This window comes from Empidonax traillii, unplaced genomic scaffold, assembly GCF_003031625.1.
Source record: "Empidonax traillii isolate 1590-97213 ecotype Southwest subspecies unplaced genomic scaffold, ASM303162v1 scaffold1004:size452305, whole genome shotgun sequence".
Lineage (NCBI taxonomy): Eukaryota > Metazoa > Chordata > Aves > Passeriformes > Tyrannidae > Empidonax > Empidonax traillii.
In genome coordinates this window covers 200,729-223,659 of record NW_020956197.1, presented here as the reverse complement: position 1 = coordinate 223,659, position 22,931 = coordinate 200,729, and the positions used below count along the sequence as shown (strand labels likewise).

The window sequence follows — 22,931 nt, the reverse complement described above, 5'->3', positions numbered from 1 at the left end:
AGCAATGCCACCAGGGTAGGGAGCTGTGCCGGGACCAGGATATCCCGGAGGGGCAGGAGGGCACACTGCAAGGTGTGGTCGTGGCATGCCTAGGAAGAAGAAAAGCACTGTTAGCAGGCAGAGAGAGGCTCTCCCCAGACAGACAGTGCAGGGAGCTGGTGCACCCATGCACCCAAAGGACCCCTCCCTGTCTGCCTCTCCCTCACAGATGACATCCCATGCCCCTCTGGTATGCAGGGAATCCCCCCCCCAGGTGCCTGTGGCCATGGCCCTGAGCTCCTCTCTGAGCTCCTCTCTGAGCCCTGATGGCTGTGTGGTACCCACAGCCCTGTCTGGCCCCACGGTCCCTCACCTTGGTTGGGGTCACACATCCTCAGGGGTCTCCGAGCTGCAAGGGAAGGACAAGCACCATCAGTCACCTCCTGCCACAGGGACGTCATTGCCTGACCCCGAGCTGGGACCTGACTCCTCTGTCCCACAACATCTGCCCTGGGAGCAGAGACCGCACTCGCTTCCCCAGGACTGCCATCCCATCCCCCTGCACACCCCGACAGCCCCCCTGTCCCTTTGGGGGACAGCACCGACCTCAGGGACCACAAGGATTGGGGACACGTGTCTGGTGCAACACCACCCATGGGGACAGAGGGCCCTGACCCACGGATGCCCCCAGTCCCGCTGCCCTGCACTCACCAAACCTGCCCAAAAGCTCCTGGCGGCGCTGGCAGCACTCCCGATCACCGTCCTTGGCGCGGCTCTCCCGCGGTGTCGGGCACCTGTTAAATACCAGGACCCTGCCCAGGTGAGGAGGGGTGGGGTGGGGTGGGCAGAGGTGACAGCGCCAAGCAGTGAAACCGCCACCACCTTGGCCACAGCCATCAAGATGGGTACATAAAAAAAGTCAACATGCCACTCCCAGCCAGCACAAGGGTCCCACATATAACAAAACATATAAAAAAAGGTCCCACAGGGCTAATAAAAACAGACGATGGAGGGTGGTGATTACAGCTGATTGGAGTGAGTCAGGCGGCCCCACCGTGAACCCACGCTCAGCGTCCAGGGACGGGGGGGACCCTCCCACAGATGTGCTGTGGGACAGAGGGGTTCAGGGTAGGGATCGTGACTCCCTTGGACACTGCTCAGGGTGCTGCTGCAGTGTGAGGTGGAGGAGATGACATCTGCCATCACACCCTGTCAGCAGGGACAGGAGGCAGGGTTGGCTGCCCTAATCTTCAGATATTCCTCTTAGGGGTTGTATGGGGAGGGAGCAGAGTTTTCCCCAAACCATCCCATTCCCATCTCCCTGCTAACAACCCTGACAGTGCCTCGTGCTTGGCAGTGCTCCCTTCCCAAACAGTGCAACAGGCTGGGGTTATCACACACCACCAAAAAGACACCTTGCAGAAAGGGACTGGGCCAGGCCTTGCCCCAGGTTTAGGGTAAGAGGGTGTTTTGTGGATTTTCTGAGTGTAAAATACAAGAGTGTGCAGGGTCAGGAGGTGCCAATTCACAGTCATCCCCTCCTGGGCACTGCCAATGGGGCCCAGCTGTCCCCTTTGCTAGGATCCCTGTGATCCCAGGGACTGCCAGCCCAGTCATCTCCTTCTGCCCCAGGGATCTGGGGAAGGGAGTCTGGAGCCTGAGCCCCAGAGAGTAAAAATTCCCCTTGGCCAGGGAAAGGCCAGCAGGGAATGTGACACTGGGATCTTCCTGAGCAGACCAGCCCTCCAGAGGCCAAACCCAAAAGAGCAGACACAGGGACGAGTGGGTTTCTCAGCTCTATTTGCCAGTGCAGAACTCCCAGACCACTTCCCAATCCCTCCTCATGCCTCCCTCTTCTCCAGCAGTGCCAGCACGAGTGCCGAGCCTTGCTTTGCCTCTTCCAGCAGCCCGGAGACCTTCTGGGACATCTGTGTGGGGACAAGATGTGGCGTTTACTGCTCAGCAGGACACAGGAGCCACCCACGATCCATCCCGTGCATCACGCTGGTGGCAAAGGGAGGGGTCCCAGGAGGGGCTTTGTCTCTGTGCCACCACCAGGCCCTGAGATACACACACACACACAGCCCCTGCTCATTACCACAAGCTTGAACTTCTCATCCGTTACGTCCTTGAGGTTGATCATGACGTTGAAGTAAGCTCCAAACACAGCTGCTTCCAGCATTTTGGCTCCCACCTGGGAAAAGACCGGCTCGGGAGCAGCTCTCCCCCTGAGCCAGCACCACCACACAGGACTGCAGAAGGGCAGATCCCTTGCACTGCAGGACTCCTCCTGTTGGCGTTCTCGGGAAGTGGCTCAAGCAGTGGGAAGCACTGCCACACACAGCAGGAAACCCCAGCAAGGGCTGGTGGAGGTCAACTCTCCTACAAGGAGCTTTTTTTTTTTGCAAGCTGACAAAGAGTGGGTGGAAACCACTAGAGATGCCCCCTCTGCAGGTCAGGACATGAGGACACCTTGCAGGGCAGAGGGGGAGCCTGGGGCCATACCTGGATGTCAGATTTGCAGGCCAGGTTGCAGTGCCGTGCCAGTTCCTTCAGAGCAGGCCAGAGCCCACTCACCTTCTCTGCCAAGGCATAGGGCACCCTCACGGCCGTCTTCAGCCCCTGCTGCATGGCAGCCACACGTCTGGGAGGGGGAACAGCCCTGGGTCAGTGCTGGCTGCCCGTGCTCCCCCAGTCTGACAGTGCCCACCGGCCCAGCTCACCTCTCCCGCTCTTCAGGGGTGCTCTTTGGCAGCTTCATGGCTTCCTGCAGGCCAAGAAAAGGGGGTTTGCTGCTGGCACCAAGACCATGCCTGGCATCAGCAGCTCGGGCATACCCCAGAGCTCCCATGCTCTTGCAAACCTCCCCTAGGTGATGATGCCCATTCCCCTGGGCCTGGCTTTAGCATCCCTGGAAAGGCTCAAAAACTGAGTAGACGTGGCACTTTGCCACACAGTTTAGTGGCCACGGGTGTTACTCCGTAGAAGGTTGGACTTGATGACCTTGGAGGTCTTTTCCAACCTTAACGATTTTATGATTGCAAGGTCACAGCCCTGCTGCTAAGGACGCCAGAGTGATCCTAGCCCAGCTGGAATGCACCCCCCAAACAGGCACTTCCCTGCAGGATGTCTGCCTCCGGTGGGATCTCACCATGTAGCTGCTGAAGGCACGGGAGTCAGCATCCACCATTGCCACCAGCTCCTCCATGGCCTGGTGGAAGGGGGGGATCAGCTTCCTCATGATGGGGTCCAGGTCCTCGAACTGCCGCTTGCCGTAGCTCATCAGCCCCACCATGCTGCCCAGTGCCGCTCCCTGCGAGGGCACGGGGTGGGGGGGAATCCTCCAGCAGGGCACAGTGCCCACTGCCACCACCATGCCCTCCCCTCACACCAAGTGGGCCCCCAGGGCTCCCCCTCGGTGTGAGGGACGTACCAGGGCACCGGCAGCTGCGGACACGGAGCCTCCTCCCGGCGCTGCCGACCTCCCGCCGACTGCCCGCACGAAGGCGCCCAGCGGCTTGGCCACCAGCCCCCCGTCCGCCTCTCCTGCCTCCACCAGGTACCTGCGGCACAGCAGCCCCGGGGTTTGGAGTCCCCGGGTGCAGGGACACCACCCTACCCAGACCCTCCTCTCCGACAGGTCGTCACTGACCCCACGAACGAGGAGGGGGCTAACCCAAAAAAAAACCCAGCGTGAGGGTCAGGGAGAGAGGGCTGGGACACCCCCCCATGGGGACAGCTGGGGAGCACATGTCCTGGTGGTGTGGGAGGCTGCTCTGGATCAGGCAGGGTGGGCTCGCGCGAATGGAGTTCTGTGGGACAGAAACACCTGCAGCCATGTCCTAGGGGGGACAACAAGGACTTCACCTCGTGGGTGGATTTCCCTTCCTTTGTCCCCCTCAGACGTGTGTTTCACGCAGGCTGCTGCAGCACAGCCTCTCTCCTCGGAGGGCAGCAGGTGAGCCAGCACCAGTGAAAGCTGGCATGGGAATGGGGGAGGGAATTTAACATTCAAATTTGGCCACCAAAACCTGCTCCCACTGCCTGCTCAAGTGACCTGGAGTTCCCCCACTCCACATTCACAACCAGCAGCGTTTGGGAGCAGGGACCAGGCCAGGTCTGCACAATTGCAACCCCTGGGTGTGACCAATGCTCCCAACACAAGATGAATGAGAGACACAGGCAGCAGAATCCCCCTATCCAGGCAGGGATGGGCACCATGATATGAAGCAAGGCGGGGGTCCCTACTCGATGATGCGCTCCCGGGGGTGAAACGGAGACAGGGAGTCCAGGCCCAGCCGACTGACCACCTGCAAGGAGCGGCACCGCTGCGTCAGCCCCGGCGTGACAAACCCTGCCACAGCCTCCTTCCCTACTGCTAATTAACCACGGGTGAGTCAGCAGTAGGACACAGTTATTTTGGCCACCACCCAGGGAGAGGACAGCTGGCACCACCGCCCTGTGTCCCATCCCAGACATGGGGGAGGCATGGGGTCACCTACATGACTGGAAACTGTACTGGTTAATCATTAGCTTGCTCTTATCTAGCACGTTCCCCACAGGCTGGAAAAGTCCCTCCCTCCTGCAGTGGAACAGCAGAGCCCCGTCCCCTCATTTCCTGCTTACGACTGTCCTGGGACAGCTTCCCATAATGCCACACACTGTCCTTGAGCTCTGGGGACGCCTCCTTCCCCTCCTAGTCTACAGGCAGGCAAGATGGGCAGCTGCTCCCCACACTCTGTCCTCGCGGGTTGGGGTCCCTGCTCCCTGAGCATTTCAGCATCCTCAGAACAGGAAAGCAACTTGTCCCACTCACTGACCCCCCCACAAAACCCTCCCTGAAGACAAGAGTCAAGCCTGGAGCCTGAATGGTCCCAAATCTCTGCTCAGTGCCACTTTGGGAGGCTGGGGGAGTGGAATTGTCTCTCTCATGATTCCACCCTTGTGTTGGTACCAAGAGGAGTCACGTTACCAGTCTGATCTTCTGTTCTTCTTCCAGGATGAAGAGTTTTTCCTTCTTGATGTAAAACTCGGCTGCATCCAGCATGGCCTTCTTGGGAATGAGTCCCACCAGCTGGGACCCCACCACAGGAAGATTCAATGCCTGCAGAGAACATAAGAAATGTGACCACCCCCAGAGCCCCGGTGCCACTACCACCCCAGCCTGGTGGCCCTCATCCCGGTTCCCAGGATACAGGAAGCTCATGGAAGAGCCTTCAACGGAAGAGCTGGGGGCTAGCAGCAAATTGCTGAGCTTTTGGCGTTTTTGTGCCATTCAGCATGAGATAAAGCAGAGCCAGATCCAGGGACAGGCAGAAGAACCTGGAGGGAGACATCCCCTGTGAAGCCCCCACCGGAACAGGCGCCCCACGCCACCCACCTCCGCGTCCCGGCAGACCTCCTCGTAGACGGCGTGGAGCGGCGTGGTCTCGAAGTCCAGCAGGTTCGTGGAGACCTGGGCTATATTCTCCTCCTCCAAATACCAGCCGATACCCTGCACCTTCTTCAAGCGCCCGGGCTGCCAACAACTGCCACGTTCAGGGCACGGCCCAGGAGGCGGAGGGGCTACGGGGGGCTGCTCCTGGCGTGCCACTGGCACGGGGGTACCTGGTCGGGGCCGCGGCCCTGCTCGCGGATGTTGAGGGCGATGCGGTGAGCCAGCTCCTTGGTGCACAGCAGGTTGATGTTGTAGGCGATAAGGAAGGTCCGGGCGCCCGTCACCGTGGCCCCCCAGCGGGGCACAAAGGTTGGGGGCCCAAAATCAGGAGCCCACTCAGGTTTGGCAAGCTGGGGAGGAGAGCGTGTGGGCTGGCACCACCGAGCAGCACGAGGCACCCGCCCAGGGATGGCCTCTCCCTCCCCAGCCGGAGCCTGCCATGACCGTGTCACCAGCTCCTCTCGGTGCAAAGGGACTATGCCAGCCCCCAGCACTCTCCCTGAAGCCAGGGGTGTACAGCTCAGCTCTGCCCAACCTCTGCCACCCAACCAGGTGCTACCAAGGCTCACCTTCTCGGGGAGCGCCTCATACTCCCCGGCACGGATGGAAGGCAGGGCTTTCCTGCTCTCCTCCCGCGCCGCCGCTCCGTACAGGTAAACTGGAAGACAGAGCTGGGGCTGAGCACTGCCAGGCAGGGGCCGGCCCTTCCTTCAACCCCTGGAATCGTGCAGGGTGGGGTGGAATGAGGAGAGGTTCCGGCCCCCGCTCACCAGGTACCCCCAGCTCCTCTGCCAAGCGCTGCCCGAAGATGTGGGCGCAGGTGACACACTCCTCCATGCTGACGTTCATCACCGGCACGAAGGGACAGACATCCAGGGCCCCCATCCGAGGGTGTTCACCTGGTGGCAGGGCAGATACGGGGATGGGAGTTGGGAAGAGTGAACAAGCGAAGAGGGAGAATGGTCCTTTCCCAGACTGTTACAGACTGGACACCATTGCTGTGAGGAAATCGCAGAATAACCTGAGTCGGAAGGGACCCACAGAGATCATCAAGTCCACCCAACACCACCAACATGTGCCTGAGAGCATCATCCAAACACCCCTTGAACTCTGGCAAGCTTGGGGCTGTGACCACTGCCCTGAGGAGCCTGTTCCAGTACCCAACCACCCTCTGGAAAAGCTGTGTTTGTGGCAGTAATGCCTATCCAGCCCGGGGACAGGAGGCACTCAGCCTCTCTGGACTGGGAGGATGAGCAGGAGCTTTGCTCCCACCACCACCTATCCCAGCAGCACTTCTGACTGCGGGCGGGGCAATGTGCCACAGTTGGTCACCATCAGCTGGGATGCTCCGAGCCAGAGCAGCTCCTGCGCTGCCCCCCAGCTCACCTGTGTGTCGGCTCATGTCGATGAGCTGCCCGGCCACCCGGGCTGCGCTCAGCGCCCCTTCCACGACCGCCTCGGGGGACCCCACGAAGGTGTAGACGGTGCGGTTGGTGGAGGCACCCGCATCCACATCCAGCAGCACGCAGCCCGGGGTCCGGGAGATGGCCTGTCCCACCGCATCGATCACCTGCCGGACAGCGGCTGAGCTGGCTGGGTCCCCGCCACAGCCACGGCCTTTTGAGGGGGGGGATATCCCTTCTCAGCTCTCCCCCTTCCCACTGGCGCAGGGTTTGAGGATGATCAGTGGGGATGCAGCCCTGTGCTGCAGAGGGTGCAGAATCCAAAGGCACGAGCGAGCATCCCACCCAGGGGTTTCGGGGTACCCCCGGCTCCCAGCGAGCCCCCAACTCGCTGTGGTGGGGGAGAGACACCTGACTGCTGCTGCATGTCAGAGAGCAGCATCACAAATCACTGTTCCTGAGGATGCAGTCCCCGGCCAGCTTCCAAACAGATTTGGTTCTGCGAAGCCTGTTCCCTGGGGGAAGCTGTGTTTTTACAGCCATTTTGGGTTTGCTGAACTCCCCTGACCCTGGTAGGGCCAAAGTTCAGCCTAGGGTGGATGCCCAGGACAGATTCCATTAACCTGGACAGAGACCTGTGGCACAACAACTGCAAGTGATATTTCTCTAGAGGGATGTTCCAGACCACCCCGAAACCTGGTGCCACAGCAACCTGCAGGCAGTGGAGGGAGGTCTGAGTCCCCACTTCTCACTGAGGTGCCAAGAGGAAGCGAAAGCTGCCTTTAGGCATTTTTTGCAGCGGTCAGGCAGTGAAAGGTACACAGCACTTCAAAGGAGGCACGGCAGAGACTGGTAGTGGGTACCGCTCTGCGGAGGGAAAACCTGGCCATCAGCACCCCAGCATCACCCACCCCTCAGAGTTTCCATGCACTCCCTCACCTCTTTGTTATTCCCCTCTGAGAAGTTGGGTACGCACTCCACCAGCTTGGCCATGGTCCCAGGATCTGCCTGCACCCCGCAGCCCCCGGCTCAGCTCTGCGCACCCTCTGGGTTTCCTGCCCTTTCCCGTCCCACTGCAGAGCAAAAGCCTCTCGGCACCAGACCCGTAGCCTCTTTCCCAAGCCGGGGTTTCTCATTAACTGCATTGATCTGTGGCCAGGGGACAGAAATGGGCTTGGATAAACACCGTGGTACTGGCCCTGCTGTGCCTGGAGCAGCTCCAGGCACAAGGGCTTTGCGTGAGCACCAGGGCCAGCCGACAGCACATAATTACTCGCACCAATTAATTGTGACAAGAAGGTGATGCCACATGAAGAAAAAGATCTGCTGAATTCAGCAACACCCTGCGGCTGTCGGATGGGACACGCACAGCAACAGGAGCACCATCACTTGTAACAAACGGAGAGCTCTTTGCGGAATCCGCGGGACTCCCGGTGTGGGCGCCGGGCAGTGCCTGTCGCCGTTAGCAGGATTCGAACCCGCGCATGGAATCCTTATGGGATGACGAATCCAACGCCTTCATTCCTCGGCCTTCTCAACCCCTTGGTCCCCCTCGGGGGAGGCGGGACACCACCCCCAGGCCCGGCCAGCCCCGCTGTCCCCTGTGTCCCCGCTGTCCTGGCGAGCGCGGCCGTGTCCGCGGTGTCCCCGCACAAACTCAGGGGGGCAACTACAACTCTGCACCCCGGCTCGTTGGTCTAGGGGTATGATTCTCGCTTAGGGTGCGAGAGGTCCCGGGTTCAAATCCCGGACGAGCCCTCCTTTTGCGGCGCCCACCGCCCGCAATGGCCCCCCAGCCCTGGGGCACCCGCGGGGGACAATTCCCTGCGATCGCATCCCACTCGCCAGCTCTGCCGGGGGCTCCAGCCACAAAACCGCATCCTGGGCTGCCAAGCAGCCCTTCCTCCCCTTCTCACTCCCTTCACAGCCCGCTGGCACCCGAGGGACACCCACAGCCTGCAAAGCCCTGAACCCCCTTTCCCCACCCTGGGGGCTGGGGGAGGCACCGAGACGGGCATTTTCTCGGCCTGGGGGGAACGCCGCGGCACAGCCCGAGCCGGGGGGATGTAGCTCAGCGGGAGAGCGCTTGCTTTGCATGCAAGAGGCCCTGGGATCAACCCCCAGCATCTCCATGTCCTTTTGCCTCCCCGGAGAGCCCTCCCCGCTGCCTGCGGGGCTGCCACAGCCCCCCAGAACGATCCCGGCGCTGCCTGTGGGCACGGACAGCCTGGGACTGCCTGCTGGCCCCCCAAGGCAGGCAGCGAGGAAATGCCCGTGGCCATTTCCCTCCCTGCCGTGCCCGGGTGCCGCGGAGGCACCTGCTGTCCCTCCTGGAGGGGCTCGGGGTGTCCCTTGGCACGAACACGGGTGGGTGCTGGGGGGACCCGCTGGGCAGGAGCCAAAAGGAGGGCTCCTCCGGGATTTGAGTCCCCGCACGGAACGGGCCCCGAGCGCTCCCCAGCGAGCCCTGCCAGCCCCAGGAGCCGAGCCGGGCCGAGCCCCGACCGCCACCGCAGCCCCCCAGCCCCTCCCGCCGGACCCCGCACAGCTCCGGGGACTGCCGGTCCCGCGGGGTCCTCCGGGAACACCGGGAGAGACCGGGGGGCGGAAAATAAGGGGGGGGGGAAACCCGGACTGGATTTCAGCTGGAGTACGGAATGGGGGAAAACCCGGACTGGACTTTTCCCGGAGTACGGAATGGGGGAAAACCCGGACTGGATTTCGGCCGGAGTACGGAATGGGGGAAAACCCGGACTGGACTTTTCCCGGAGTACGGAATGGGGGAAAACCCGGACTGGACTTTTCCCGGAGTACGGAATGGGGAAAAATAGGCAGCCCCTTAGAAGCAGCAAGGGGGGTGGAGTGCAGCCTGTGACTGCCTGGTTTGGAGCGCTGGGGGCAGAGCAGGGGCAGCGCTGGGATTGAGGGGACTCGACCAGCCCTTGCACAGGGCGGGAGCCAAAAGGAGGGCTCGTCCGGGATTTGAACCCGGGACCTCTCGCACCCTAAGCGAGAATCATACCCCTAGACCAACGAGCCGGGGTGCGCACCCGCACCCGCCCCCCCGCTCTGTGCCCCTCCCCCTCAACCCCCCCTCCCCCGGACGCTTCCCAGGAAAACGGCGCTGGGAGCACAGCGGGACACGCGGCCCATCCAACCCCGCACCGCCCGCACCCGCACACGGCCCCGCAGTGCTTCCCGCACTCGCCAGCCCTGACACAAGCACCAAACCCCCCTGCCCGGCAATGCTCAGCGCCCTCCCCGCCGTCGCCCTCGCAAACGGCCCCGCACCGCGCCAGGCCCGCCCAGCACGGCCCCACAAACACCCACGGGCCTTTGGTGCTAGCGAGCACAAACGCAGCTGCCACGGGACACCAGCAGAGCTGGCCGACCCCGCCACCAGAGTTGCAAAGCCCCGGCCTTTCCATCCGCTGCGAGCCCCGCCCAGGGGTTTGGGGGGGAAGAGCCGCCCCCGCTGGTGCCGGGGGGAAATGTTGGTGCTGACGCCTCACGCCCACCCGCGGCTGCTGCTTCACAGAGCGACCCCAGCAAGGGGTACCCCCCCTGCTCCCGCAGAACGAGGGCCGTGCACCGCAGTCACACGCCCACCGCCCCAGACCTGCTGCTGGCACCGAAGCCCCTTCCCCGTGGGCGGCTCCAGTGGCCCAGTGGGGGCCCCACTTGGCTCCCCGCACATCCCACTCTCACCCAGTCACAACACGGTTTCCTCACCTGCTCGACTCCAGGTTTCCCCTTGCAACGTCTCAGACGTCAGGATCCTTACAGCAATTAAATCACGGCGCAATAACAAAGAGAGAGCTCGAGCTGCTACGCCTGGGGAGGCACCTCGAACCAGGGAATCCCCAACCCAAGTGTGGGCACCCCAGACCATCCTTCTTCCATGAGAACAGGGGGATGTAGCTCAGCGGGAGAGCGCTTGCTTTGCATGCAAGAGGCCCTGGGATCAACCCCCAGCATCTCCATGTCCTTTTGCCTCTCCAGAAAACCCTCCCTGCTGGCTGCGGGAGATCCCCAGAACACCCCTGGGGCTACCTCCTGGCACCCCAAGGCCGTATAGAAATTTCCCACCGCTCCTTCTCTCCCCTTTCTCGCCACTGCAGGGCAAGGGGGATCTCTATTTTCCTTTCCCACGGGGCTCAGGATGAACATCGGTGCTGGGGAGAGCAGCTGGGAAGGAGGAGGGTGGTTGGTGCCCAAAAACACATCTGCAAGCAGGACAAAAGAGCCAGGGTGCACTGCTCCCCCAGAGATGTCGGACAGGGCGATGGAGGGAATACTCGCAGCAACACGGGAAAATGTTGCCCCTCCGCACCTTTTTCCTCACCTCTCCGGGGTCTGCAAAACCCGAACACGCTGTGAGCAGGATTCGAACCTGCGCAGGGAACCCCTATTGGATTTCGAGTCCAACGCCTTCACCTCTCGGCCATCACAGCCCTATTTCTACATTTGGGGGGGGGGGGGCCACAGCACCCCCCGGCCCCGCCACCCCCGCTGTCCCCCGTGTGCCCGCTGTCCTGGCGAGCGGGGCAGTGTCGGGGCAGCGTCCCCGGGGCAGCCCCCGGGCCGGCCCCGCTCTGCTCCCCCGGCCCCACCGAGCGGGCCCCGGGCCGGGGGTCCCCGGGGAGCGGCGCCCGCACAGGGGGGATGGGGTGGGAAGAGCCGCGCACTCCGGCTCGTTGGTCTAGGGGTATGATTCTCGCTTAGGGTGCGAGAGGTCCCGGGTTCAAATCCCGGACGAGCCCTCCTTTTGGGGGTCCCATCACTGATGAGGCGACGCTGCCTGGCACGGGTGGCACAGGGCGCACGGGCCACTGACACGGCTCAGCAGTGGCCAGGGCTGGTCTCCTCCTGGGTGGCGAAGGGGCTGTCGGGGCAGTGGGGCACGGCAGAGCGTGGAGTCCGTGCTGCCATCGCGGCCACGCGCGGACAGCACTGTCGCGGTGCGGGGAATCCCCCCCGGGAAAGCCTTCCCGATGTAAAAGTGGAGTTTATCATCGCTGGCCCATGCAGGAACTGGGTTGGGGCTGGGGTGGGGTGGAACCAAAAAAAAAAAAAAAATCAAGTGGAGATGCTGGGGATTGAACCCAGGACCTCTTACATGCGAAGCAAGCGCTCTCCCACTGAGCTACATCCCCTTCCCTTACAGCTCTCAGAGGGGACACGTCGTCGGTCACATTGCAGGAGTCACGCCCACACTTGCCAAAACAGCCCCTGTCTGCTGAAGGACCACCCCACGGGACAGCCGGGGGAGATGAGGGCGGGTCCTCCCACACCTGGTCATCGGGGAGCAGCGGGGGCGGATTCCCCGAAGGAGGGGCTGGCCCGAAAGCAAGGGCTGTCTCCAAAGCCGGGGCTTTATCCAAAGTGGGCGTTGCCCCCAAAAGAAGGGGTTGTATCCAAAGGATGGGTTGTATCCAGAGGAGCGCTTATCCAGGAGTTGAACTCGGGATCTCTTGCACCCAAAAATGAGAAACCTACCCCTACACCCCACAAGCTGGTGTAGTGCACTCCTTTTCCACCCGCAGCCCCTCTATCCCCCACATTTTGGATTTAGGGGTACAGCCGAGGCTGAGGTTTCCCACAGCATGCCCACAGCCTCCAGGAAGCATTTCCACACTGCCAGGAGGCAGCCCCCAGGGCTGTTAGGGGGGCTCTGGCAGCCCCGCAGCCGACAGGGAGGGGTCTGGGGGCAGCAAAAGGCCATGGAGATGCTGGGGGTTGATCCCAGGACCTCTTGCATGCAAAGCAAGCGCTCTCCCGCTGAGCTACATCCCCCTGCTCCTGCATCCCCTCGCTGCTGGCCCTTGAGAGTCCGTCCTACCCACAGGAATGTGCCCAGCTGGGATGTGGGACCAACCCCACCCACTATGCTGTGCACTGCTGTGCCAACCCGTGTCACACCAGGGGCAGGAGAGTGCCCAAAAGAAAGGCTCATCTTGGAGTTGACTCTGGGACCTCTTGCACCAAAGTGAGAATCATACCCCTAAACACACGAGCCAGGGCAGAGCCCTTCCCCCTGCCCTCAGCCCGTCTCATCCCTTCCCCATTGGGAAGAAACACAGGCTAAAGGCTCCTGGGTGCTCCCATCTCCTACCACCACCCCTCAGAGACCTCTTCCACACAGTCCTGTGCGGCTCTGGGACAAGAGACAGGAGCTGTGAGTGCTGTGGATGGCTGGCAAATTCCCCCATCGGTTCTTTTTGGTGAGTCCCTGGGAGCTGCCAGCCTTGGGGATCAGCAGGGTGTTGGGGCTGGGGCTCCTACAGGTGCCACAGGGGGCAGGACTGGGGCTCAGCCCCAGGGCAGGACACAGGGAATTTTTCAGGACACGGTTCCCAAGGGTTGGGCTGCCTATAGCTGTGCCGGGGTGGGAACTCCCTCCATCCAAACCCCCTGAGCTGACTGAGGTGGCGTGGGAGGATAGTTCAGCCATAGCCTCGCTGGGCTGAGGGAAGGGGCCAGGGGAAACACTGCACCCCGTGATTTCCACGTCTCATAACCCCCCGTGGACACCCAGGTCCTTCAGCCCCACACACCCAGCACTGACAGCTGCCACGTCACCCTCCTTCCTCTCTGGGAAATGTGCAGACATCTCTCAGAAAACATGAATTAGCAGCCCTGGAATGTCTGGTTGAACAATTCTTGAGTTTAAAACTCAAATTCCCTCCTAGGTCCCCTGTAAACTGTTGGGATTTGGGCTCTTGTCCCTGTCTCTCCCCAGGGGCTGCCATCGACAGCAAAAGCTTGGAGGCAAGAGGGTGCAGGACAGCTGGGAGCAATGTCTGTTGATGATTTGGGGCTCAGGGTGAGACATGGAGCCAAGAGGGCTGCAGGCTCACTGGGGTGCAAGCCCGGTGAGCCCCATTCCCACAGGGAGCACCGGGAGGGCCGGACCGGGATGCCAGTGCCTTTTGATTTGCCTGCTTCTTCCCCCGTGACTCACACATGTGGGCAGCCGGTTATTTTCCTGCTTTATTGGATTTCCAGCCCTGGGGAAAAGCTGGAGCCCTTGGCAGAGCTATTCCTGTCTGACTCCCCAGGCATGGCGGGATCCGTGGGGGCCTGGGGTGGGATGTCCTCAGTGAGGAAGGTTATGTTTCACAGCAAGAGAGTGGTTTGGTTCAGAAGGTATCTACCTACAAGACCATCTCATTCCAACCCCCCTGCCATGGACAGGGACACCTTCCACTAGGCCAAGTTGCTCCAAGCCCCGCATGACCTGTCCTCGAACACTCCCAGGGATGTGTCCTGGAAGTGTTCCAGGACATCTCTACCTGTTGTGCCTGCAGGCTCCCAGCTCCAGGGGCTCTGTGTCTCACCTGCCTGGCTCCGGGACGTGTGTCCCCAAGTGCTCTGGCCAGCAGTGCTTGTCCCAGCAAGGAGGATGAAGGATGCTGCCTGTTGATGCCAGCCCACCCTGCTAACATTGCCCTCCACTCAGGGCCCGGGTGCTGGTCTGGGATACACCTTTTGCAATCCACAGCTGGTGGATCTGGCTCTTTGTCCTCTCCCACTGCTGTGAGACACCACGATTTTTATCTTCTCGTCTGGGTGTGGTGGCAGAGAAGCCGTGGATTGATGGGCTGGGGTGACCCATCAATGGCCCAGCCACCACCAACTCTTCTGTCCCTATCACTAGCACCGTGCTGCCTGGGATTTCCATAGAATCACAGGACATCCTGAGTTGGAAGGATCCATGAGGACCCTCAAGTCCAACTCCTGGCTCAGCACAGAACACAGAATCCCACCATGTGCCTGAGGGTGTTGTCCAAACTCTCCTTGAGCTCTGGCATCCTTGGGGCCGTGCCCACTGCCCTGAGGAGCCTGTTCAGTGCCCAACAATCCTCTGAGGGAAGAACCTTTTCCTGACATCCAACTTAAACCTCCCCTGACAAAATCTCCGCTCTGGATGGGACCACTCAATTGCTATTCACAATCTTCCCTTTTCCATAACGACTCTCTGTGATTCTCCACTTGCTCCTCCTCAAACCACGACTTCTCCTCCTCCTTCCCACCTCATCCATGCCCAGGGTGGGGAGGTTCCCATCCTTCAGGATCAGGAGGATACTGAGTGACCACAGGGTGCCCTCCCCAACTGAGGAAAGGTGGGAGGTGAGCAGGAGACATAAAACTCAACAGGCATGGCCAGAGAGCTGCACCTGGGCTACACTCCAGGCTCTCCTCAGAAATGCTTCTGCTTTTGCTGCTTTTGAAAGCCACAGGGAAGGCAAGGCTGGGGCCAAATCCCAGGCCCCAGCTGTTTCCCTCCACGTGCGCCCTTCCACCCGCTAAGCGTTATTTTTCAGCCCAGTCTCAGTATGTGGCTCCCTGTTTCTCACCGGGGCCTTTGGCTGCAGGAACCTGTATTTTAGGGCCTGATGAGCAGGTAGGTCTGTGTGGTTCTGCCCTGGGCAAATGCTGGAGGGGAGGGGGAGGATAGGTGGTGGAGTGAACTCAGGCACAGCTCCCAGCTGGAGTCAAGGCACCTGTGGGAGACAGAGCCCCTGGGACAGGGAGCCCTGCAGGGCACCAAGGTCCTCACTTCCCCAACTGGCTGCACTAAAGCATCACAATTTCCAAGTCAAATCAAATCAAAGACCTGCATGGATTTTCAGACACACTGGATTTTTGGGGGGAAAAAAAAAAAAAATCTGTATAACCTCACCAGTGGAGTCACTCATTGAAAAGATGAATGACTGCACATAAAAATGCCATTATTCTCTCCAGCTGCTCCATCCAGGACATCCATCCCATGCAGCAGGCTGGTGGAAGGCAGATGCACAAGCCCCAGAGGCTTGCAGCTTCCCAACAAAGCTTTTGCTGGAATTCCAACACTTTTCTCTTCTTTTTTTTCTTTTTTTTTTTATTTTTTCCCCCTTCAGAATTTTGCATCCAATCTCTGCAGACAATTTCCAGACCTGGGATAAAACTATCTGAGCAGCCTTTGGAAGAGGGATGTGAAAACACACCTCCCTTCTTCCGGTGCTCTTGGCTGCTGGGCAATTGTCATGCAGATTTTCTCCAAATCAGGAGCATTTCTGCAAAATTTCCCAAGCAATAAAACCAGTTGAGCTTGGTCAAAGGGTTTTGAAAATCAACGTGCTTAATCCCTCATTATAAATACTCAGCAGTTTTATGCAAATATTCCTAATCTTCCTTCCATCAGCTGAAAAAGTTCTGCCTGACGATACATGGCATCTCAAAAAGAGGCTTTACTTGATGCCTGGCACCTCCCAGAGACACCTGTGTCCTCTATCAAGAAAACAATTATTCTTTGATCCTTAACTAAAGTCTGGGGGTTTAGTCTTTGGAAAGAGCCTGCTTATCTGGAGCACATGGGAAAATTATAATTTCTTCTTCATGTCCTTGTTATTCCCTCTCCTGATGGCATTACCACAGGCTGGAGTATCCACAGCACTTGGTGTCTCTGAGATATCTTAGGATGCCTCTCCCCACACCACCCCTAATCCCTCGGTGCTCATCCACAGCTCTCCGCCAGTTTGGGCTTCCGAATCATGGAACCATTTCAGTTCCATGTGCAGGGTTATCATCCGGGTTACCCCTGGACCCAGAGCTGATGATCTTAAGGATCATTTGATCCTTATATATAAGGATCAAATATACCCACTATACCCTGACAGCCCTGTACAGAGTGGTCCTTCCCGGGTCTTGCATAAAGGGGGTTACAGCTCTTGCCCTGTCATTTCACTGTCACCCATTAAACATCAGGTGAGCTGGGTGTAGGATGCCCATCCAAAGGAGCACCTCCTACTTCTCCCTTTTTTCCCCTGACCCCACCTCCAATAAAAAAAAAAAAAAAAAAAAAAATCACGGCAAAATGCAGGGCAAATGCCATTTTGAATTGTCAAACCTTCGTGTTCCCAGCTCCTCAGGAGAACAGGCACTAAGTCCGCTCCTGCAGGAGGTGGTTTCTGAGGAATTCCTCACCTCCAAGCAGGTGCTCGCCGTGGGGCAGGAGAGGTTTCCAGGCTGAGAGAGCTGCCTGCGGGCTGGTCGTGGCAAACCACACGTTCCTGTCAGCACGGTGAAGAGCTGGGCAGCAGGAAAACCCCATTTCATACAAAAAAAAAAAAAAAAAAAGAACCCTTCCCACCAGCCAACAAGTCACCCCTCGAGACCCCAGGACAAGGAACACCAGAAGACTCAGCCTGTGATGTAGCATGACTTTAATGAGAAGGAGAGTAAATCAGTTCAGAGTGTTAAGAAATGTGTTTCCAGCGCTCAGTAAAGAAATGGATAAACCCCCTTCCAGGACAAGCCAAATCCCTCAGAGGCGTTCCTCCTCCCCACCACCCCGTGATTATCGTGTGCCATCTACAGCCTGCTACAAGTGTTTATGCCCACCCAGCAGCAAACGCTGCACAGAACACGGAAATATAAAGTAAGACTTCGCAAGAGAAAGGTTTACAGAGGCACGGCGTGGAGTTACAAGCTCGCAGGGCTCTCTTCCTCCTGGGGGAACTGCGGGAAACCCAGGGGCATCTCCTTAGTCCTCTTCCCCAAGCCTTTGGTCCTTGTGCTTCGCTTGCCCGTCCCGACGCGGGAGGAGGAGGAGGAGGAGGAGGACGAAGAGGTGACCGCCGGGGGCCACCTCTACAGCCCGCTGCCCAGGCACAGCAATGCCGCCTTGCCCAGCCCCCGGGCCCCGCCGGAGCACACGGGGATGCCGCAGCAGCGCAGGTACCTCCCCACGGCCGCCGACGCCGTGGAGCCCACGGCGGTGCTCTGCGGGTACGAGCTGAGGATGGGCCCGGGCAGGGTGACCACCACGGTGGGCGGCTGGATGATGGCCGTGGAGTCCCCGCAGCGCCGCAGGCAGGGCTGGTTGCAGCTGGTGGCCAGTGGCCGGGGACCGCAGGAGGAGGGCAGGCACAGCTCGTAGCAGGACATGGCTCGGCGGGGACGGGCACCTGAAAGCCGGAGCCCGGTTATAAAGGCAAGGCAGAGGCTTGTACCGCCCCTGCTGAGCCCTCGCGCGGCGGCTCCCGATGTAGGAGGTGCGGGACAGCGAGCCAGAGAGTGAGTTGGGATGGTTTGGAAACGCCAAAGAAAGGCTTTCCAAGTGGGCAGGAGGCGGCTTCGCCCCCACCGCCCTCCCTCCCCCCCAGAAACCGCCCGGGAGAAGGGGAGGAGTTTGGTTTGAGCTGCAGGTCTGGAGGCACCGGGGGCTGAGAATAGACCCTCTCCTGCTCCAAGCTGAGAGCCTTCAGCGAGCAAGATGCTCACTAAGATGCATCTAATTGCAGCAAAGCCCACTCAAATCAATACAGCGTGAGCTGAGCTATCCCATCCCAAAATATAAAAGACCTTTAATGCCCTTCCATAAACAGGGGCACATCAACCCTTGCAGCCCGGGCACGTCCTATCCTATTTTTTTTTTTTTTTTCTCTCCTTCAGCAAGGAGAACCATGCAGGATGCAACTGGCTGCGTGGTTGCAGACCCTGCAAGCACTGCATCGCACAACCCCCTCGCAGCTCTCATTATAGGGCAGGGATACGCCCTTCCCCGATGCCTTCTGCAGGTGGAAGGGGGGGCAGGTAACAAACCTTGAACTCCTGCAGAGGACCGGGCAAGAGCCTGGTGTGGAGGAGATGGAGCCCGTCTTAACTTACCCAGGTGGAGACGGCAGCGGTGGCAGCTGGGAGCGGGTGGTGGGGCCGGGCACTGTCCCCACAGTTTTATAGGGTGGCCCGGCCCCCCCGGGGAGCGGGTGTGTATACCTTCCACCTGAAACTTCCCCACAACCAGCAGTTTTCTCCTGGAAAGATCCCCTGACTGATTAAACAGTTCCCTCTTTCATCTGCCGTGTTTTGCTTCCATGTAATACTGAGTAAGATTAAAATGATTCGGGCTACAGGCATTAATTACCTTCCTTCCTAGGGCCAAAGGACATTTTAGGTTCTTTGTGCCACCAGGCAGGAGAGTGTTTCAGCAGAATTTAGGGCAGGCACATCCCTACTTCCCTCTCAGCACGACCAATTCGGTTCCCTGGTGCACCTGAGGTGAGACCAGGGATGTAAAACTGAACATGAGGAACATCCACTGGGGGTTAAATCCCGCAGGCTCATCGACGGCAGGAAAACCGAGGGGCTGCAGGGGTGAGAGTGCTGGATTTACCAATGTGGACACAGGGACACGCATTAGCCCAGCACGAGCAAGTCCTTCTGGTTCTGTACCCGCTTAGAGGGCTTCCCTTCACCAAAAGTGACCAATTTTGTGCAGGGAGCCGACTTCCAAGAGCCCTTCCATCCCTGCTCTTTGGATGTGCCAGAAGGTCACAGCTCTGCTTCCTCGTGATGGAGGGACATCATCAAGACACGGTTAATTACAGGCTGTGACACAGGGTCGCCCTGCTGGAAGCCTGTGAGCTGCTAAACAGCCCCAAAACATCCCAAACCTGCACTTAAACGTGAATCACCTGCACGGCGGGGACAGGGAGTCCCTGACGTGGTCCCAAGCGGGGGGGATGAGCCATCGGGCTCTAAGGGCAAGGAAAGTTTGGAAAAGGCTTTTCATTTCACGCCAGCAGAGCCCAGAGGAAGGTACAAACATATTCTGCCCTGGAATAAACCCTGGCAGTGCTGGGACACATGTACTATGCATGCGTGGAGCTGTCAGCATCCCGTTAAAGATGTGCCTTGTGGGGTTTGGGGGGAGGGGGGGGGTCATTTTAGTTCTTAGGATGACTTGGCTGTGGTTGATCACACTGAATGGCCCCCAGTGACTCCACCATGCCCTGCCTGCTGGGGTAAAAAATCCTTTCTGAGGGGCTGGGATCAAACTCAGCTTGTTTTTAACGTCATTCTGGAAGGGCAAAAAAGGAAATCAGCTTTTGTGAGGCGCAGCAGATGACACATGCTTCAGAGAGAAGTAATCTGTCATCTCCTGGAGTTAGTGGGAGGCTGTGGGTTCATCATAATCTCCTAAATGGTGAGCAGGGAAAGATGAGGTTTTATTTACTGTTTATTTATCCATTATTAAGCTTTACCTTGCTGCTTCTTGCACCACTGTAAATAATAAACTGATGCCACAAGAGCACTTTGGACCCACAACCTGAGAATTAAACCCTTCTTCTACCAGTCAGGGTTTCTTCCCCTTCACTAATCAGTTTGCATCTCCTTTATTTATTTTTGTGTGTGTGTGTGCCTGTGTGCATTTTCCTGATCCCAGGAAAACAACCCTTCCTGGGTGACTCCCTTCCAGGCTTCCAGGCACAGGCTGGGACCTTCTGAATTGCAGCCTCGCTGTGTGTCTTGGTCTTGCAATCCAGTTTAAATACTTGAGGTTCTGCTCCCACTGGAACATCATGTCCCAGAATAATATCCAGAGGTGCAGTGATGCTTGGAATAAATGCTGTGTGGCACTTGGAGAGGGAATGTCGTGTTGAATGTGAGCAGATCCATGGACTGAAACAAAGTCCTTTTCCTGGAAAAGAGGACAGGGGAAACACAAGGCACATGTCAGGAATTTAAAATAATAATCAGATTTGTGTAAAGAATGAGACTGAAAAACAAGGAAAACCATAGGGAAAAGAGCAGATATTTGGGACATAAACAAGGACTGTTTTTTCCAACTCCTATTCATTTCAGAGAATGAGCACCTTCTGCTCGAGATGTGGCTTTCTCTGGAGGAACCTCAAACCTGAGAAAATTTCACCAAACCAAACTTGTCAGACCCATTTTCTTACCATCTGCATGGATTCAGGATGTGTGGCCACCTCAGCCCTGCCTCTCCCTGCAGGTAAGGACACTTTAAGGTAAGAAGCATGACCCAGGACCAGTAATAATCCAGCAGCACTTTGCAACTCCAATTTGCCTGCTTTGCATTTTGATTTCCAGCGACCCAAGGGTTGGGTGTCTGTGAGGCTGGATGGAGGGCGGGAGCTTGCCCCTGCACCAAAATTCCTCCTGAAAGCCACAGACAAGGGCACATTTTGGAGTAGCCACAGACCTGCTGCATCCTATCTCCGAGGAGCATCTGCATCCAGGGCGCTCGCCCTGGCAGCAGGACGTGCAGGGACCACTCCCAGATGGTTGATGGACGAGTGGGACACCCCAGTGCCAGGAGGCAACATCCTGACCCAGACAGACCCAGGCACAGAGCGTCCTGGCCGCCTGTGTCCTTGTCAGGGCAGCCTCGGGGTGCTCTGGGGCCACCGTGTGCAGCCCAGGGAGCAGAGCCCAGCCGGTGCCAGCGGGGAGAGCCAGGCTCTGGCTGCCAGGCTGTGTCCTGGGGCTGCAGATGATCTGATTTCGTGCCGCCACACCATCCCTATAATTGCCGGGCCCCTGGGTGGGCTGATGCTCCACAGCATGGGCAGTGCTGGCACATTCCCTTCAGGAGGACTCGTCACCGCTCACCAGGGCAGGGACACGCGTGTGCCAGGGCAGGGCTGGGGGGTGTCCTCCTCCAGCCACTTCGGCTCCTCTCACAGCTGCCTCTGCCGAGCACCACGGCGTCTCACGGCAGCAGAACAGGACGGGGCCGGTGTTCCCTTGCTGCCTGATCCTGCTTTCTGGCTTGGGAGAAGCTGCTGGAGGGGAAGCAGCTCCCTGCTGGTCCCCACATCTTCCCAAGGCACGGGAGGGAAATGTGGTCGCAGTAAGGGACAAAAAAGTGTGGGCAGCTAAGGCTGAGCATCCTCAGCTTACCTTGAAGCCACAGCATTGCTTGGCCACATCCTCCTCAGTGGAAAGGGGTAGGGAAGGCGCTGGCAAGGCTGGCACGACTCGTTTCCCCGGGCGCACCGAAGCACAGCCACGCTCTGACAGGTGTGGGGCTTCCCTCTCTGCACGACCCCCAGGATATCCCAGAGGTGGTTTTACCTTTTTTTTCCTCTTCATCTTGTCATAGCTCAGCCTCTTCTCTCTCCAGGAATCTCCGGCGCGAGCACCGCTGTGGACACAGGAGGGAGCTGCCAACACGTTTTGCAGAGCAAAACGCAAGCAGCGGGAGGGCACCCGCACCAAAAACTGCCGTGTGCGTGGGGCGCGGTGCGGAGAGACGCGACGAGGGTGGGATTCGAACCCACGCGTGCAGAGCACAATGGATTAGCAGTCCATCGCCTTAACCACTCGGCCACCTCGTCTCTCGGACCTGCCGCTTTTGGCAGCTTTTTTTTCCCCCCCTTTTTCTTTTGACCCCCCCCAGACTCCAAAACTGCGGCTGCTCCTCCAGGGTGTCCCCTGGGGAGCCAGGCTGGGCAGGCACACAGCCCTGGCAGCCCCGGTCCCAGCAGGGCAGGGAAGTGAGCAGGTGTTTGGGACCCTTTTGCCCCTCTCCACATTCCCTTCTGCGTTCAGAGGGTGGCAAAGGGGCGACGTGGCATTTATTTTGGCCATAAAAGTGCGTGCGCCAGTCGCCTCCATCACTCACCCACACCCAGCCTCTGTCCAGGGGGCTTTCCTACGGGATTCAGCACCAGTTGTGCAAAGAAACGGGGAAGGCGGTGAGGGTGCGGGCAGAATGGAACGTAGCTCTTTTATTTCCTGAACTCCCGGGGTTCTGGAGACAGTTGGGGCTCTCTCTCCACTGGGAGCTTCCAAGGGAGAGGAAGGAGAAGGCAACTTCTCACCCCCGGAGTGAGGTCGCCTGGGACAGAGGGGCGGGGATCACCACTGCTCAGGGCAGGGCAAAGCCCCTCAGAGTGCCCCCAGTTTGGGACAGGGAGGGAAAAATAACCAGCCAGGCGCAGGCACCACTGGGAGTCGAACCCAGGATCTCCTGTTTACTAGACAGGCGCTGTGACCAACTGAGCTATGGTGCCCACCTGTCACCCTGGCATTGGGGTGTCCCTAAAATCACCTGAGCCATGACCTTGCCCCCCACAGCCCACCACCACCACAGCCTGGGAGGGACGAGCCTTTTTAAAGTCCCTTGATTTACATAACCACTCCCCTTTCTCCTGCCATTCTGAGCCTCGTTCCTTTTTCTTCCTGAAAAGTTCACATGGCTGCCTTCTTGGATTCACTTGGGTCCTTTCAGGGCCAGGTCACACCTTTCTTTGCTCTCTGGTGCAGTCCATTGGTTGTTTTCTCTGACCTGCCAGGTTGTTTCCCTGTCCCCCCCG

The 22,931-nt window shown here is 59.0% G+C and overlaps 3 protein-coding genes, 1 long non-coding RNA gene and 10 other non-coding genes across 16 annotated transcripts in view; 5 read left to right on the top strand and 9 right to left on the bottom strand.

Moving 5' to 3' along the window:
- Positions 1–1,018, bottom strand: part of LOC114068103 — a 1,574-nt gene extending 556 nt beyond the window's left edge. Inside the window, exons 1-3 of one of the 2 annotated variants that reach the window (XR_003573516.1) lie at positions 691–1,018; positions 353–388; positions 36–89 (exon numbers count right to left, since the gene is read on the bottom strand). This is a non-coding gene — a long non-coding RNA (uncharacterized LOC114068103). Of the gene's footprint in view, positions 1–6; positions 90–352; positions 389–690 lie in introns of those variants that run through there. The other variant, XR_003573515.1, reaches the window with a different exon arrangement.
- COL6A2 (collagen type VI alpha 2 chain) overlaps positions 1–2,626 on the top strand; it is a 33,994-nt gene extending 31,368 nt beyond the window's left edge. Inside the window, exon 29 of the mRNA XM_027904017.1 lies at positions 2,616–2,626. The gene's annotated coding sequence lies outside the window, so the exon portion shown is untranslated. The remainder of the gene's footprint in view (positions 1–2,615) is intronic.
- Positions 1,780–8,211, bottom strand: FTCD (formimidoyltransferase cyclodeaminase). 2 transcript variants are annotated; one of them, XM_027904019.1, is made up of 15 exons: positions 8,093–8,211; positions 7,759–7,968; positions 6,803–6,986; positions 6,187–6,315; positions 5,986–6,074; positions 5,587–5,766; positions 5,360–5,497; positions 4,952–5,083; positions 4,228–4,289; positions 3,413–3,542; positions 3,131–3,292; positions 2,703–2,746; positions 2,485–2,623; positions 2,078–2,173; positions 1,780–1,907 (listed from the first exon to the last, which is right to left on the bottom strand). In XM_027904019.1, the coding sequence occupies exons 2-15, from the start codon at positions 7,810–7,812 to the stop codon at positions 1,821–1,823; spliced, it is 1,626 nt and encodes a 541-aa protein (XP_027759820.1). In that variant the 5' UTR covers positions 7,813–7,968; positions 8,093–8,211; the 3' UTR covers positions 1,780–1,820. The 2 variants fall into 2 exon arrangements, with proteins under 2 accessions (XP_027759820.1, XP_027759821.1); XM_027904020.1 differs by lacking the exons at positions 7,759–7,968; positions 8,093–8,211 and having other exon boundaries at positions 6,717–6,805.
- Positions 8,212–8,505: 294 nt separating this feature from the next.
- On the top strand, positions 8,506–8,577 carry TRNAP-AGG. The gene has a single exon. It is a non-coding gene; the product is annotated as a tRNA-Pro (tRNA).
- A 302-nt stretch (positions 8,578–8,879) lies between these two features.
- Positions 8,880–8,951, top strand: TRNAA-UGC. The gene has a single exon. It is a non-coding gene; the product is annotated as a tRNA-Ala (tRNA).
- Positions 8,952–9,786: 835 nt separating this feature from the next.
- TRNAP-AGG lies at positions 9,787–9,858 on the bottom strand. The gene has a single exon. It is a non-coding gene; the product is annotated as a tRNA-Pro (tRNA).
- An 872-nt stretch (positions 9,859–10,730) lies between these two features.
- Positions 10,731–10,802, top strand: TRNAA-UGC. Its single transcript has one exon. It is a non-coding gene; the product is annotated as a tRNA-Ala (tRNA).
- Positions 10,803–11,191: 389 nt separating this feature from the next.
- Positions 11,192–11,273, bottom strand: TRNAS-CGA. The gene has a single exon. It is a non-coding gene; the product is annotated as a tRNA-Ser (tRNA).
- A 237-nt stretch (positions 11,274–11,510) lies between these two features.
- On the top strand, positions 11,511–11,582 carry TRNAP-AGG. Its single transcript has one exon. It is a non-coding gene; the product is annotated as a tRNA-Pro (tRNA).
- A 321-nt stretch (positions 11,583–11,903) lies between these two features.
- On the bottom strand, positions 11,904–11,975 carry TRNAA-CGC. Its single transcript has one exon. It is a non-coding gene; the product is annotated as a tRNA-Ala (tRNA).
- A 568-nt stretch (positions 11,976–12,543) lies between these two features.
- Positions 12,544–12,615, bottom strand: TRNAA-UGC. Its single transcript has one exon. It is a non-coding gene; the product is annotated as a tRNA-Ala (tRNA).
- Positions 12,616–17,454: 4,839 nt separating this feature from the next.
- Positions 17,455–17,751, bottom strand: LOC114068102 (beta-keratin-related protein-like). The gene has a single exon (XM_027904021.1). It carries the CDS (start codon positions 17,749–17,751, stop codon positions 17,455–17,457), a length of 297 nt encoding a protein of 98 aa, XP_027759822.1.
- A 4,117-nt stretch (positions 17,752–21,868) lies between these two features.
- TRNAS-GCU lies at positions 21,869–21,950 on the bottom strand. Its single transcript has one exon. It is a non-coding gene; the product is annotated as a tRNA-Ser (tRNA).
- A 604-nt stretch (positions 21,951–22,554) lies between these two features.
- On the bottom strand, positions 22,555–22,628 carry TRNAT-AGU. Its single transcript has one exon. It is a non-coding gene; the product is annotated as a tRNA-Thr (tRNA).
- Positions 22,629–22,931: the final 303 nt, after the last annotated feature.